This window comes from Leucoraja erinacea, chromosome 14 (genome assembly GCF_028641065.1).
Source record: "Leucoraja erinacea ecotype New England chromosome 14, Leri_hhj_1, whole genome shotgun sequence".
Taxonomy (NCBI): domain Eukaryota; kingdom Metazoa; phylum Chordata; class Chondrichthyes; order Rajiformes; family Rajidae; genus Leucoraja; species Leucoraja erinaceus.
This window is the reverse complement of record NC_073390.1, coordinates 15,920,017-15,936,846: the sequence shown is the minus strand read 5'-3', so window position 1 is coordinate 15,936,846 and position 16,830 is coordinate 15,920,017. Positions and strand designations below refer to the sequence as shown.

At 41.7% G+C, this 16,830-nt stretch overlaps 1 protein-coding gene across 2 annotated transcripts in view; it reads left to right on the top strand.

Moving 5' to 3' along the window:
• LOC129703318 (sodium/hydrogen exchanger 9-like) overlaps window positions 1–16,830 on the top strand; it is a 435,915-nt gene that overhangs the window by 263,733 nt on the left and 155,352 nt on the right. For both annotated transcript variants that reach the window (XM_055645681.1, XM_055645680.1), the window contains exons 10-11: window positions 4,604–4,717; window positions 14,441–14,552. In XM_055645681.1, coding sequence (XP_055501656.1) covers window positions 4,604–4,717; window positions 14,441–14,552 — 226 coding nt within the window. The remainder of the gene's footprint in view (window positions 1–4,603; window positions 4,718–14,440; window positions 14,553–16,830) is intronic.

Genomic DNA, 16,830 nt, shown 5'->3' with positions numbered 1-16,830 from the left:
AGCCACGATTCAGGTAGGTTTTGTAACACACCTATATTATGGAGTATGGTCATTAGGAGTACAGCACTACAGTGTGTTGGAGAATAGTTGTGCTTTCAAAATGCAGTCCTTGTCTGGTCCTGCATTCTAACAAGGATTGATCTTGCACAAATCCAAGTGCTGAAGTGAGATTCAGGGACAAATGTCTGATTTAGCATCAGAACATCAGTGTTCATCTGTGGGGTCATGGTCAAGGGGCAGGTATGAGGAGGTTTCTGAGAGCTGGCACAGTCGTGGTCGGCCTGCCACAGTACAACAACACCTCCCTTGCCGACAGCTTTGTTAACAATATTTTTATTGTTACAATGAGTTATGGCCGATGCATTGAGAGGGGATGAGATTGGAATAGGTACGGTCAGTAGAGACCCCTTTAAACCTGAAGAAGGATCCTGACCTAAACCGTCGCTTATCCATGTTCTCCAGAAATGCTGCCAGACCCACTGTTACCCCGGCACTTTGCGTCTTGTCTTATGACGAGTGTCTGAAACGGCAGCATCCCAAGGGAGAAATCATAGCCAGTGAGCCTAAAGGTTCAGGTGCCTCTGTGTTAGCCATGTCTTGATGTTGTTGTATAATTAAAGTACATTAGCTATAGATATATAAGGATATATGGTAGAACAGCATTAGCTGAGGAAGGAACACTCATTCGGGCCAAGGGTGAACAGTAGGGTGAAGGATGAACAAATCCAGTAGGACGAGTGTGTGCATGATGGGCAGTTTGGGAGAGTTTGGGAGAGAAACAAACGGGATGATAGGAGTCTCAGAGGGGATGTAAAGAGGGGGGATGGGGTTGATAGGACCTGGGTAGACCTAAAGGAGTGAGAATAGGATGGGGGGTGGTTACCTGAAATTGCAGGATTCAATGTTCAATTGTAAGCTATGCAGGCGGATTATGAGGTGCGGTTTTTAAACAGTGCTCAAGGTTACGGAGGTACCCTGCAGGTTTTGATGTTCTCTTGGGCTGCCCAATGAGATGCAAGTTGATTAAAGGGAAACAAACATTCACAGTGGCGCAGCGGCAGAGTTGCTGCCTTACAGCGCCAGAGACCTGGGTTCAATCCTGACGGCGGGTGCTGTCTGTATGGAACCTGTGCGTTTTCCCTGTGACCATGTGGGTTTTCCCCAGGTGCTCTGTTTTCCTCCCACACTCCATGGACATATAGGTTTGTAGGTTAATTGGCTTCTATAAATTGTAAATTGTCCCTGTTGCAAAAGGCCTGTTTCCTCGCTACATCTCTAAAGTCTAAAGTAAATTCTAAATGTCTATCAAATCGGTAGCAAAAATGTGAATTGATGACTTGAGTGTAAATCTTGCTAACCTTTGCCCATTAGGTACTCTGACATGGTGATGTCAGGGCCATTTTCTGTTTACTCCATTTCAACTTAAAATTAGTAATTTGGTTGATGGTCTTTAAGTAAGTGCTGTGGGGTTCAAAGGTCTTTAGTGATAGATGTTCTTTTGAAAGATAAATTATAAATGTTGTCATGAGTGACATTACCTTGGAAGCTGCAAAGCTGATTAGCTGTGGCTATTTGAGATCAATTAGTCAGAGGTTTGAAGGTTTGGCTCTTGGACTTCAAATGATTTTAGTACTATTTGCTTCCATAATAAAGAACTGTTTTACAAAGCAAGAAGTCACTAGTTTACCACCTATAGTGTTCCCTGCATAAAGTTGCATTGCCTGGTCACTCGCAGAGCTTAGAGTCATAGTCATAGAGTCATAGTGTTATACAGTGTGGAAACAGGCCCTTCGGCCCAACTCACCCACACCAGCCAACAATGTCTCAGCTACACTAGTCCCACTTGCCTGTGCTTGGTCCATATCCCTCCAAATGTGTCCTATCCATGCACCTGTCTGTTTCTTAAATGATGGGATAGCCCCAGCCTCAACTACCTCCTCTGGCAGCTTGTTCCATACACCCACCACCATTTGTGTAAAAAGGTTGCCCCTCGAATTCCTATTAAATCTTTTCCCCTTCACCATGAACCCATGTCCTCTGGTCCTCGATTCCCCTACTCGCGCAAAAGACTCTGTGCATCTACCCGATCTATTCCTCTCATGATTTTATACACCTCTATAAGATCTCCCCTCGTCCTCCTGCGCCCCATGGAATAGAGACCCAGCCTACTCAACCTCTCCCTATAACTCACACCATCTAGTCATGGCAACATCCTTGTAAATCTTTTCTGAACCCTTTCAAGCTTGGCAATATCTTTCCTATAACATGGTGCCCAGAACTAAACACAATATTCTAAATGCAGTCTCACCAACGTCTCATACAACTGCAACATGACCTCTCAGCTTCTATACTCAATGATGAGTATGAAGGCCAAAGTGCCAAATGATGAGTCCAAAGTGCCATTTGACCACCTTATCTACCTGCGACTCGACCTTCAAGGAACCATGCACCCGTACTCCTAGATACCTCTGCTCTATAACACTACCCAGAGGCCCACCATTTACTGTGCAGGTCCTGCCCTTGTTCAACGTCCCAAATTGCCACACCTCAGACCTTTCTGTATTAAATCCTAGCAACCATTCCTCCGCCCGCCTGGCCAATCGATCTAGATCCTGCTGCAATTTTTCACAACCTTCTTCACTGTCAGCAAAACCACTAACTTTTGTATCATCAGCAAATATGATAATCTTGCCCTGTATGTTCCCATCCAAATCATTGATGCAGATGCCAAACAGTAACGGGCCCAGCACCGAACCCTGAGGCACACCACTAGTCACAGGCTTCCAGTCTGAGAAGCAACCTTCCACTATCCTATGCTTCCTTCCATGAAGCCAATTTGCTTTCCATTCAGCTATCTCTCCTTGGATCCCAGGGCAGGAATCCTTGGATTCCAGAGCAGCCTAACATGCGGAACCTTGTCGAATGCCTTACTGAAGTTAATGTACACAACATCTACAACTAAACCCTCATTAAAGTTTTTGGTCATGTCTTCAAAAAAATCAATCAGATTTGTGAGACACGACCTCCCACATACAAATCACGCTGACTATCCTTAATTAGCCCTTGCCCATCCAAATGCCTGTATAACCTTTCCCGTAAAATACTCTCCAGTAGCTTACCAACTACAGATGATAAGCTCATCAGCCTATATTTCCCAACATTTTCCCTGCAGCCCTTTAGACATCTCTCCTTGATTGACTCCATCCTCTGAAGTTTTTTTCTGCCGGAGCACGGGGGGGAAACCCCCTTGGTCACGGGGAGAATGTACAAATCCGCACCACATAGGATTGAACCCGGATCTCTGGCACTGTAAGGCAGCAACTCCACCACTGTGTCATTGTGCCACCCATGTATGGAGTCGGTAATGAAGAAAGAATAGCAGGTCATTTGGAAATTAATACAATCAAACCAAGTTATAGTGGTTTTATGAAAGGACAATCATGTTAGCCAATTTTGCTGGAATTCTTTGAGCTATAAATCGATAGATGGGAACCTGTTGATATACTGTATTTGGATTTCAAAAAATTGCTACCTGAAAGGTGAGTGCACAAGGCAAAATCTCTCAGTATTGGGGGAAGTGTGTGCTAACATGGATTGAAGATTGGTTATCACGTAAGAGTTATATTCTGTAGAGATTCATTTTTTTTCCAGACTGGGAAGACGTAAACGGTGGATTACCCCAAGTATCAGTTTATGACATTTGTTTATTTACTGTATTAATGATTTGGAGAAGGGAGCAGAGTGTAAGTTATTCAAATTTGCTGAGGATATAAAAATAAGTAGGAAGACATGTTGCAATGAGATTTGGATTCTGCAACAGGGTTTTGGATACGTTGAACAAAGAGGCAAAAATTCAGCAAATGGAGTTTTGTCTAAGTGCAGTACATACGAGGTTGTGGATTTGTGAATGAAATGTAGAAATATTGTAAATGAGTGGAATAGAGAGGGATCTCAGTGTTTTTCTATATGAAACACAAAAGGCTATCATGAAGGGTGCAAAATTTAAGTAATGCTGCTAATTAACAAGCATAATTTCAGCCTTTATTGCTAGGGATTTGGTGTTTCAAAATTTGAGAAACATATTTGGCTGATGTAATATCGGAGTTATTGTGTACAGTTCTGATCTTTCTACTTAAAGGATACACTAGAATATGGAGGTGATCCAGAAAAGATGCACTGGAATAATTTCTGGAATAAGAGGGATGTCCTGTTGCAAAGGGACAGGAAAAGTTAGACTTGTATTCTTCAGAGTTTAGAAGAATGAGGGATGATCTTATTGAAACATCCAGTACACAATCCCAAGGGGTGTGACAAACTTGATATTGAGATGTTCCCACTAGTTAAGGGAGCAATAATTTAAAGGATATTTGCAGGGGAATTTCTGCTTACTTAAAGTGTTGAACCTGTGGAATTCTCTACCACGGAGGAGGTTGGTATTCAAAGAGGAGGTGCAAAGATTTTTAATCAATTAATCGAGGGCCTGGGGCAGATATTGAAATAACAGGGCGGGCTTGAGGGAACAGTTGAATATCTCTGATTTTTTCTTATGTTCTTGAGTTGTTTTTTCTTGGATGTAACCAAAATTAAACATTTTGTTTTGCAGCTTTTTGAATTTATGAATTTTATGGCTGAGAACTTCATCTTCTGTTACATGGGAGTTGCCCTGTTCACCTACCAGAACCACATCTTCAATGCCCTCTTCATTTTTGGAGCCTTTGTATCCTTTGACTGAACCGCATATGGTCTTATGATTCTTTATTTGCCCTTTTGGAAAGGTATAAGTGATTGGTGATGTATTCAACTGCGGTGATATTTTCCCAGAGCTTTTAACAAAGTGAACAGATCTCATTGTTCTTCTTCAAGATGCAAAGCATATAAGAATGGCATCCAAATGTGGAAAGGCAGAGTTGATCCAAGAGGAGTGATTCAGAAACAGATCATTGCAGTGTTATAGACAAAAAGGTGCCGTACACACATTGTTCCTTGCTGTTGGCACCTATAACAAATCGTCATCCTATAAACTATTTAAGGGCCCGACTGCCTTATAAAATTAACATATTTTATTTGTTAAGCTTTAGTGATCATTGTATAATATTAAAAATTTGAATTTCTAATTTTTAGGTTTTTAGAAGCGCCGGTACGCTGTACCAACACATACGAGACAATTCCAGAATGTATGTTCTCTTTAGCCAAAGGTTGGACAAAGGCAAAGTGAATCCGCAATGTTAAAATCAGTGTGTTCAAACGTGCTAAGTTTATGACCTCCAGTGATTTTTGCACAGATGGAGAAAGAAAGATATTGGGAACTTCATTTGAAAATCCCCTTCACTTTGTATCAGTTACTGAGAAACATTTAGCAGATAGTTGCCTCATTTAGAGATTAATTAAAATACATTCAGCTTAGTTATTATCATACCAGAAGATTCATATTTCTATCAGCCAGCCACTTTGTAATTGCCATGGAGACCAGAGCTCTGACCTGATTTATGAGCCACCCCTTATAGTGTGTTAAAGATTATTATTTGATTTGACCCTTTCAGTGCAGGGGCAAGGATAGCTAGAAAATAATGGTGTTTCTTTTGTCTGGCTTGTGTGTGCAGTTGTCATAAAATGTGCAATCCATTGTATTGAAAGCTGTGGTGTTGAACAGTCATTGGATCAGAATGGAGAAATAACAATGCCTGGCTCTGTGGATGCTTCCTTTAAATCAAATTCCCAGGGCAACATTTCGAAAGCATATTTTTATAATTAAAACAAATCCACAAAGTCCCAGAATAATTTTCTTTCTTTGTTGGCCAAACTAAGAATTTTATAGCATGACACTCTAGTCCAAGTTTCTCCATCCACTTATCAGGATGAGCATTTTTATATTGTGTGTTATCATACATTTCCAAACCATTTATCCCCCGTTGGAAACATAAAAATCAGAGACCATAGCTTTAAATTGAGAGGGGGAAAGTTTAAAGAAATGTGCAAGGCAAGTATTTTTACATAGAAGGTGATGAGTGTCTGGAACACGCCACTGTGGTAGAGATGGAATCAGATATGATTGTGGCATTTCAGAGAGTTTTAGATAGGCACATGGATATACAGAGAATGGAGGGATATGCATCATGTACAGGCAGATAGTAGTTTGTCTTGGCATTATGTTCAGCATAAACATTGTGGGCTGAAAGGCCACTTCCTGTGCTGTTTTATCTACTACTCAGTGGAAAAAGAAAGGGGAGAATGATTTTTGAGATTGTCCAAAAGATTAGTTTTAAAGAACTAGTAATGATCTTTGAACATAATTTAGCTTTATCTCTGCTTCATAACTAAGCCCAAGATGTTCAGTCTAATACAGCTGAAATTTAAAGATGGTGATTAATTAAAATACTTCAATGACAGACTGTCCATGAAGAACAGATTAGTTATCCCACCCAATTATCCAGCCTTGTTAAAATAGAGAAGGAGATACACTTCCCTCTCTTGAGTAACACCCCTCTCCTCACCACAGACATTCCAGCCTGCCCTTGGGGATTTAAATCCCCTCAGTGTTTTGGTAAGCAATTGGCCATTCAGTGGAACAACAGCTCCCAAGATGCAGAGTGCAGTATTGAATGATCCAGGTGTAAAGTCAAAGTCACAGTCAATTTTATTCGTCACATGCTCCCGAAGGTGCAGTGAAATGAATTTGCCAGCAGCAATACACTTAAAAATAACACAAAAAACACAATAAGATTTAACACAAACATCCACCACAGCATTCTTCACAGTGGTGGAAGGCAACAAGGTTCACCCATAAACCCTCCGTAGTCGCGGCTACGGATGGCCTGATTTACAGACCCTCTCATCAGGATGATTCAAACTCCGATGTCAGGATGGTCAGACACACTCCGCGGCTTGGAGAGCCCAAATCGGCACTTTCCTACCAGAGACCGTGGCTTCAGGATGTTATAGGCCGCAGGCCGGCGGTCGGAGCTCTTCTCTGGCGATCCCCGGCAAGGGATCCCAGACTCCGGAAGGTAAGTCCTTGCCCCGCCCGCGGCTAGAAGCTCCACAGACCACAGCCCCATGATGCCAAAGTCACCAGGCCAGTGATCGGAGCACTCCTCTCTGGCGACCCCCGGCAAGGGTTTGCCTGCTCCGTGATGGAAAAGTCCATGCTGCGCCTGCTGCTGATGCTCCAGGCCCGACTCCGGAAATGGCCACTCCGATCCATGCTGTTAGGCCGCGATGAAGGCGACCGAAAGCAGTTCCCCCCTTTTCTTCCCCCACCACCCCACCACACAAGACACACCAAGAGACACCTAAACTAACATAAGACACACCAAAAAAACAAAAATAAATCGAAATAACAAACACACTGCTGGCAGGGCATCCGACTTGCAGCGCCCCCACCGACAAAGCACTGGATAAATATCTTTTAAAAATAAACACTTTGGGACATGGAATGTGAGTGATTTAAGTTTAGTTAAGTTTAATTTTGTTTAGAGATACAGTGCGGAAACAGGCCCTTAGGCCTACTGAATCCGCACCGACCAGCAATCCCCGCACCTTAACCCTATCCTACACCTACTAAGGACAATTTACATTTATACAAAGCCAATTAACCTACAAACCTGTATGTCTTTGGAGTGTGGGAAGAAATCGAAGATCTCGGAGAAAACCCACGCAGGTCATGGGGAGAACGTAAAAACTCCATACAGACAAGCGCCCGTAATCAGGATGGAAACCGGGTCCCTGGCGCTGTAAGGCAGTTACTTTTGGATTATGACTAAAGAAAATCCTCCTCATCTTTCTAAAGGTACGTCCTTTTATTCTGAGAATATGGCCTCTGCTTCTAGACTCTCCTACTATTGGAAACAAATTCTCCACATCCACTCTATCCAAGCCTAAGTTTCAATGGGGTACCCTCTCATCCTTCTAAACTCCAGCAAGTGCAGGCCCGAGCCTGTGTCACGCCCTTTCCTGACTGACTGACTGACTGAGATTGATTGCGATGAATAAGTCATCAGTTCCACTGCAGTAGCAAATATGTGACCATTAGGATAGAGAACCCAGTGAGTCTTGGACCTCTGTCGTACAATAATTAATATACTTCCAAAATGCAGAAATGTATTTAAGTTCAGGAGCAAAAGCAGCTTTTGGGAATACCAAGCTGTTTGCACTTGAATATCAAATAATCCTAATGACTGCATGAGGTACATTAAATAATCAAATCTTAAATTAATAGAGTCATGGTAGAATGTAGAATAATATTTAACGCAACAAATCTCTCCAATGGCACAAAATAGATCTGAGACTGCTTTTAATAACTTCCATATTCTTCTCATCTTCCTTTTAAAGTGAATCCCTTGCTACTGAGCAGTAATCAGTGTGAGTCTGTCCTTATCATCATGAGGCAGAGGTGCAGGAATTATCTTGCAGTCAATTCCTCTCGGTCCTCATCTACTTTCAACTTCCAGCTTTTCCCCAGCTCAATTTTTGCGTTCACTAGGAATTTTCAAATCTATCTATCTATCTATCTATCTATCTATCTATCTATCTATCTATCTATCTATCTATCTATCTATCTATCTTACTAAATCTATCTATCTACCTTACTAAATCTCTGTTCTTGACCGCTTTTGGCCTTCTGTGCTGCGATTTCTGAGAGAACGCCGCCATCTACGGCCGTCATTTTTGGCCACCTCGCTCAGAGCCCCCCTCCACCGCATGTGTGCCGAGGATTTTTCCCGTCGATGAAAAATGACAGATATATTAATGTTTTTACAAAATTCCCCATTCTCTCTGCTGCCCCTGCTGGAGGGAGGGAGAGGGACTATAAAACCAGGAAGTGGTGTGCCTCAATCAGTCTCTGCAAGTGGTGTGCCTCAATCAGTCTCTGCAAGTGGTGTGCCTCAATCTGAGCTCTGAATAACACTGAACAAATGTCTCCACAGATGTGAGTACCCATAATGTCATTTGAAAATGAAAATATGGTTAGTTTGAGGGAAAAAAGCACTGCCTGCAAATGGTTGTTTGGGTTGAAGTAAAAAGGCACCCTCTCTCTCTCTCCCCACCTCTCTCTCTCTCCTCCCTCTCTCTCTCTCTATCTCTCTCTCCTTCTCTCTCTCTCTCTCCCTCTCTCTCTCCCTCTCTCTCCCTCTCTCTCTCTCTCCCCCACCCCCCCCCCCCCCCCCCCATCCTATCCCCCCCCCCTCCTTAGATCAGTAGATAGGGTGGTTATGGGTTAGGGAGCAAATTAATAATATTAATATAATATCAAGGGGAGTAATTAGCGTGATGGCGGGGGGTGGGATAGTTAGTGTGTGTGACGCTGCATGCCGCCTACCCCCCCACAACCGCATGTTGGGAGAACAGACCCAACGGGTCTGCACTTGGTCTAGTATATTATAAAATCATAACTATAAAGGGTGCCAGTCCACAGATATAAAATGTGTGAGAGATGAATTTAGCTCTAGATTTTGAATGTAAGCACTGTATCTTTAAAAAAAATATGTTGTCCATTTAGATTAATCATATTGGCTCAACTTTGATCCAAGTTGTGATGCAAGGATTGTTGTCCCAGTCTATTCTCCTGCAAAACGTTGCGAGGATATTTCCATTTTAGGAGAAGTCTACAACTAATGTTTTAGAATGAAGAGTCATCCATTTAGGGTAATTTTTTTTCTCTCTAAAAGTTCAGAAGCTTTACAATTTCCTAATCCTAAATTCTGGTGGATGAACCATTGAATATGAACCTGGTCAGGACAGGTGGATTCTTTTGGTCTTTAGGGGAGTTGATGATCGTAGTAAACAGCCAAGAAAGTGAAGCTGAAGCCAAAGTCGAACTTCTGCAATAGTTCAACTGGTGACATACTCCTACTCTTTATGTTCCTTCAAGCTTACAAGGTGACATGGTGGCGCAATGGTTGAGGTGCTGCCTTACAGCACCAGAGACCCGGGTTGGATCCCGACTATGAGTGCTGTCTGTACGGAGTGTGTATGTTCTCCCCTTGCCCTTGTGGGTTTTCCCTGGGTGCTCCGGTTTCCTCACACACCCCAAAGACGCAGAGGTTTGTAAGTTAATTGGCTTCAGTAAAATAAAAATTGTATATTGTGCCTAGTGTGTAGGATAGTGCTAGTGTGTGGGACCTCTGGTCAGCGTGGACTCGGTGGGCCGAAGGTTCTGTTTCCACGTTGTATTTCTAAACTAAACTAAACTAATAACAACTAATCTCAACTGTTTCAGCTAATCGCATCCACACATTTTTCTTCTGGGAGTAGTTATCAATCCAATGTTACTGTGGCAACCTTAAGGAGGTAGTAGCCATGTGATCCCTTTGTATTGATTTCAGACCTCATGGCTCAGGCTAAACATGGGCAAAAAATCTCTTCCTGATTATTTCCTGCCCTGCTTCAAGTGCTGATTCTGTACTTCATGTTGTACAACATTTGGAAGAACTGCTGAGATGGGCAAGGGCAAATAATATCTCCTGATTAAAGTGTTGAACATCGATCACCTCGAGTGGACTTGCCAAGACATGAATAACATTCTGATGTAACATATCATTCACTAGTTAAATTGGTTGTTAACATTTAATCCTGTTTTTTAAGACACAAAGTGCTGCAGGAACTCGACGGGTCAGGCAGCTTCTCTGGAGATCATGGATTTTCCTTCTTCACAAAGAGATGGAGGAAGGTGTGAATAGTGTAATCAGCTGGTACTTTTTTCTCAATAACATGCTCACAAATCATCATTTTAGGTTCCAGTGGTAAACCGAAGTGACATCAAAGCAAGGTTTGACGAAGTATGAGATCAGGGTAGAAGTATTTATAAATCTGAAGTCAGTGGATGTCAAGGGGAAAATTTCCCACAGATTTGTGGCAGCTCAGCCCAAGTGTAGGAAGTTTAAGTTGTTGGCTATCAATCGCGTCAATCCCTGAGCATCATTTCTATGGGTCTTAATAAGGTTATATTTGGGAATATTTGTATCGTGTTCATCTTCTAGGTCTGCACAAACACTTGAGAGTCTTTAGCTTACAACAGAAGTCTTTAATGTTTCACTCAATGTTGGCAGCAAGACTAGTCACAATGGCTACCCGCATACTGTCTGCCGACAAGATAAACTATATACAAGACATCTCCCTTTGTCCTGTGCAGCACCACCTGCTGCACGGGAGGAGCAACGGGTCCACCCACCCCTCACAGTCCACCAAACATCACAATTTGCTTGTAGTGAAGCTGTCTGTGCCCAGGATCTGCACAGTGGTGGGGCATGCTCTGATCAAATGGCAAATAATATTCGTACCACCAAAATGCCAGTTGTGACCATCTCCAACTAAAAAGAGTCTAACTATTTCTCCTTGGCACTCAATAACATTACCATTATCAAGTTGCTCATCATCAATCTTCTGGTCACCGTTGACAAGAAACAGCTGGGCTAGCTATTTAAGTTTGTGGAAATGAGCAAGTCAAAGGCTAGCTCGCCTTATTGTGGATGTCTAATCTTTCTAAATCAATTTCACTCTATATGTCGGGAATCTAATTGAATATCCTCCACCTGCCGGCATTCACAACTTATCAGTAACACTCAGAAGCTTCCAGGTCAGAGTTTAGCTTGAGCAGTTTTCCACACAGAATATTCCCTTCTCCCATCACTAATACACCACAGCTACAGTGTGCATCATCTACCGAATTAGTATCATAGGGTCATACAGTACGGAACAGGCCCTTTGGCCCAATTTATCCATGCCGACCAAGATGCCCCATCTTCGCTAATCCCACCAGCCTGCATTTGGCCCATATCCCACTAAACCTTTTCTATCCGTGTACCAGTCAAAGTGTCTTTTAAATGTTGTTATGTACCTGCCTCAACAACCTCCTCTAACAGCTCGTTCCATACACGCACCACCCGCTTTGTTCACTACGTAAACTTGTTAAAAGTTCTTCAGCAGCACCTCCCAACCTCTTGATCTCTACCACCTAGAAGGGCAAAGGAGCAGAAGCAAGGGAAGCAGAAGCAGAACCATTACCAACAAGTTCCCCTCCGTACTTTGCTCCATCCTTACTTGGAAATATATCTGTTTTGTCCACATTCATCTGGCAGAATCTGACTGCAGTGGTTTAAGAAGGCAGTGCACCAAATAGATTACTAATAAATTCCAACCCTAGGGCTGAACATAATACGTCTTTTCTACCTGCACAACCAGATTCGGATTTTCAACATTCAATTGCTGTGGACAGGTATGGGATCAATTAAAGGCCAAAAAAGAATGGATGGTTTCTAGCTTGGCTGATATTACAGGCAACTGAGGTGAGTTGTAGAGGATCTTGAAGACATTTTGCTGAATACACCTTCACATTGAATAGAAGTGGATGACTGTTTAACAGCCCTGGAATTAACCTGACTTAGATAAAAAATAATTAAAGCATTATAGCTTGCCTGAGGACACAATGGTGTGAATCTGCCATCCACATAATTATTAGTGAACACCCTTCAGTCAGAAACCTGCCTAACCATCTGATGCAAGGTCATGGATCTGAAACATTAACATTGACTTATTTTCTCTGCAACCATTAAAAATGTCCAGCATTTTGTGTTCTTGTTCATGATATTTAACTGCTTCAATCCAACCTGAATACAGTAATGCACTGTATGTGAGAAACATCGTGCTGAATATATTTTGTCCTGGTTAATGCACATTATTAATTGCCCTACAACATGTTTTCTGTCCCATGTTCTACACTAAATTATGTTAGTTCTCTCCCCAACACTGTTTCAAATAAATTCGAAAAATCGCTCAATTTGTTAACGTCACGTAACACTTCTCTGCTCGAGGAACAACAAACTTGAGGTTTCTAATTCCCTATGTCGACTATCCTATTCCTCACAATTCTTCACTTTAAAAAGTAACCTTTAAAGGGTCATATCACAATATAAGCAACAAGCACAGCTGCTACAGAGTGTAAGCAAAGAATGCATGCATGCTAAATAATGGTGGGGTGGAGGGTTCAAAGGAGGGAAGGACTATTCCACAGTGGCAAAGAAATAGACCTAGAGGCAAGAGACACACTGGGCAGCTTCTTGTTGTACAGCGTTAAGTAAGTAAGAGGTTGCAGGGAGGCATGAGTAGACTTAATGAACGCCCAAACATTTGGACGGTCCAATGCCCTATCAATGTCTGAATGTAAACATCTCTTTTATGAGAACTCTTCAAATAGAAGAATTGTGTAGGAGCTAGCGAAATGTTTTGTTTAGTTTAGAGATACAGCGCGGAAACAGGCCCTTCGACCCACCAAATCTGCACCAACCAGCAATCTCCGCACATTAACACAATCCTGCACACTAGGGGCAAATTACAATTTTACCAAGCAAATTAACCTACAAACCTGTACATCTTTTGAATGGAGATCCCGGGGAAAACTCTTGCAGGTCACGGGGAGAACCTACTATCTCCATACAGACAGCACCCATAGTCAGGATCGAAACCGGGTCCGTGGCATTGTAAGGCAGCTACACTACCGTTGTGCCACCATGCCTCCACTGTTCTTTCTTGCAGTGCAGTATGCATGCTAATGGAAAAGTTCCAGGTTGAATTCTTGACATATTTTAAGACTACTCCACTTTCCAGCACCCATCATTGCAGACCTATTAAGAGCTGATAGATCTACTGCTGAAAGCTCTGAATATCGCTGAACTAAGGATGTTTACGAGTGAAATAGGCAGATGGACTTCTCTTAGACAGCGGGATGCTTAATTATTTCATCATGGAATTCTGATTGCCATGTATTCTCTGTTCCTGGAACCCTGGCTAATTGCTGGACCAGTATTCAGCCCAGAACATTGATCCAGAGATAGAAGTACAGATCCCACCACAACAGGAGTGGAGTGTAAATTCACATAATTAAATAGATCTGGAAAAAAAAGCTAGCACCAGTAAAAGTAACAATGTTGCCCATCTGGTTCAATAATGTCATGGAAGGAAAGGAATCTGGCCTAAATGTGACTTCACATTCAGCAAGGTGGTTGACTCTTAACAGCAACCTCAGTTCAGGGGCATATTCAGATGGATAATAAACATAATATTGTCCCCAACATACATATCCTATGAACAAATAAATTAAATAAAGAATAAAAGGCAATTTCCTCGAATTAATCTTTGCAGGTTTTCACGATTTCCGGATTCCCTGAATTTCTATTCTTTATATTTATTCCAGTAATTTTTCCTTTAGTAGTTTGACCTCTAAAGTGATCTGAAGATAATGTACAAGGGGCATTGTTCTTGTCTGAACAATTACTTGTAAATATAATGTTCCTTTAATGAATTAAGGTTCACAGAAATGTCTTGGTTCGTTGAGATGGGTATTGTTGATCAGTAACATACTGAGTAATCTAAAAATCCAAACTGTAATCTACAGTAAGTATATATTAGCTGACTCTTTGCTGTTTTCCTTAACATATGGCTTCAATAGCTCGCTATCTTTGTGGGGCGTGCTTGTAACATATACCCTCTGACCTTTCTGCTGAACCTGAGGCGGAAAAAGAGGATTCCTTGGAACTTCCAACACATGATGATGTTTTCAGGTAAGTCAGTTGCCTCTGAATGTTGATACCTTGTCCTTAACAAGTGCTTAACAAGTGTACAAAATGAGAGATTTAAATTAGAAAATAGAAGGAAGTTTGCCCTGGCAATGGATGGTTGAAGGACCAGTTACATAATCTTAGTAAAAGATACGTGGAGGATGTGTTTTAAAGCACTTTTACTCAGACTGTCGTTACGATCTGAAACTCACTTACTTTAGGGGGATGTGGAAGTAGAATTATTCAATAGCTTTAGCAGGATTCTGGATAAGAACCTGAGAGAATAAGTTGCTGGGCTTTGTCGGGAAGTGGGGGAAGGGAGAAATAGGACTGAAGATAGACACAACGTGCTGGAGTAACTCACCGAGTCAGACAGCATCTCCGGAGAAAAAGAATGGGGGATGTTTTGGGTCGGAATCCTTCTTCCGACTCCACTTCAGAGAAATAGAACTGTTGTCCTACATAGATCCAGCCGTCTCAGTGGGCCAATGGGCCTCCTTTGTTGCTGTGATGATTTAAAAAAATATTTTGCCTGATTATGTCTGTGTTCTTGATTAAAGGAGTTGCCTTAATGTTGGTTGTTGATGGTATTTGTACAATCTTCATGTTATCATTGCTTGTAGTGATCTTCAAGGGGCATAAGGGGGAATCCAAAATTACATTTTATCTTGCATTCGTGCTTTTGTTTATACTAGAATCTGAATTGTTGCAGCATGAGAATAGCCAGTTTGATTCATTGTGTCTGTACCAGCTCTTAGTGCTATCCTGTTAGACCCATTCCTCATTTTCCTTTAACTCAAAAAGTCAGTGTACTGCAGCAATTGATGTTCAAGTATCCTAAATGGGCCTTGAACCTACATCCTTAATGACTAAGAAGCAAGTGTTGCCATAGAACCATAGCTCTTGTGTCTTCAGTTTGATTATGGTCCCCTTTGTAACCTACATGGTTATTCTGCAATGATCAGCGTCACGTTAATCCATAAACCTCTCTCTCTTTGGCTTTATTTGGTCAAATTAATTTAATACCTTGTCATACTTCCAACGTAAAGCAACCAAGGGCAGCAAGGTGGCACAGTGGCAGAGTTGCTGCCTTATAGCACCAGAAATCCAGGTTTGATCCTGACTATAAGTGCTGTCTGTGTGGAGTTTGTACGTTCCTCCCATGACATGCATGGGTTTTTTAAGGGATCTCCGGTTTACTCCCACATTCCAAAGATATACAGATTTGTCAGCTAATTGGCTTGGTATAATTGTAAATTGTCCCTAGTGTGTTAATGTGTTAATATTAATTATATTAATTAATTATATTAATTAATTAAGATAGTGTGAATGAGCGGGATTGATGGTCAACGTGGACTCGGTGGGCCGAAGGGCCTGTTTTCGCCATGTATCTCTAAACTAAAAAGTCCACATCAATCTGTATCCATATTTGCACACCCCTACTGTGTTGCAACCTTGTCAATGAATGAAATCAAACATTTCCTTTTAAATTGAGACACAAGATACTGAAGTGCGACACTTGGAGACATATTGCTTAACTCGCTGTGTTCTTCAAGCAGTTTATTTATCACTTTCTATTAAACTATTAATTGCCTGTATCACTAGAGCAAACATTAGTTGTCACAAGTAAGAAACCTACCTGACAACGGTCTCTACTTTAATTTGTTTGCCTTTCACAGCACATTTTTTGGAAGCAGAGAATTTTGATTCTGGCTCTGTTTTGAACAGCCAGTGGAATCACAGTACATGAGTTGGGAGCTAACCACATGTACCTGCCACCTGGTTTGAAGTTAGACCAGATGTATGCATAAACCAGATGTGTTCAGATGATCCCCAAATGAATGGAATACAATCTGGTATTAATGGAACCTATTTTTTTTCATTAAAACGGGTAAAAGACCATGTAATTATGGCTGATGAGCTGCTAAGAGGTATCATGTTAAGATTTGACAATCTGATTGGAACTAACAGCGCGGTGACTAGCTGCATTGTGAAACGCAAGGACAGATAGCCCTGTTTGTGCATCGGTGTTTTAAGAATAATCTAGTCTATCAGACTTCTCTCCAAAATTATTGAAAACAAAAGGTCACTTTAATGTAATTTTTGCAGTGGAATTGTTAAAGCTCCGCCTTGGATTCTGACCGTTGCTTTTGTTGGTCATCTCAGAGTCAGAAAATTATGCTGTCATGGACCAGAAATGCAAGCAGATTCCTGTGTGGTTCTGAGAACGGCAGACTGTCTCTGGAAGGGACATTTAAACAAGGTCCCATCTACTGTCACA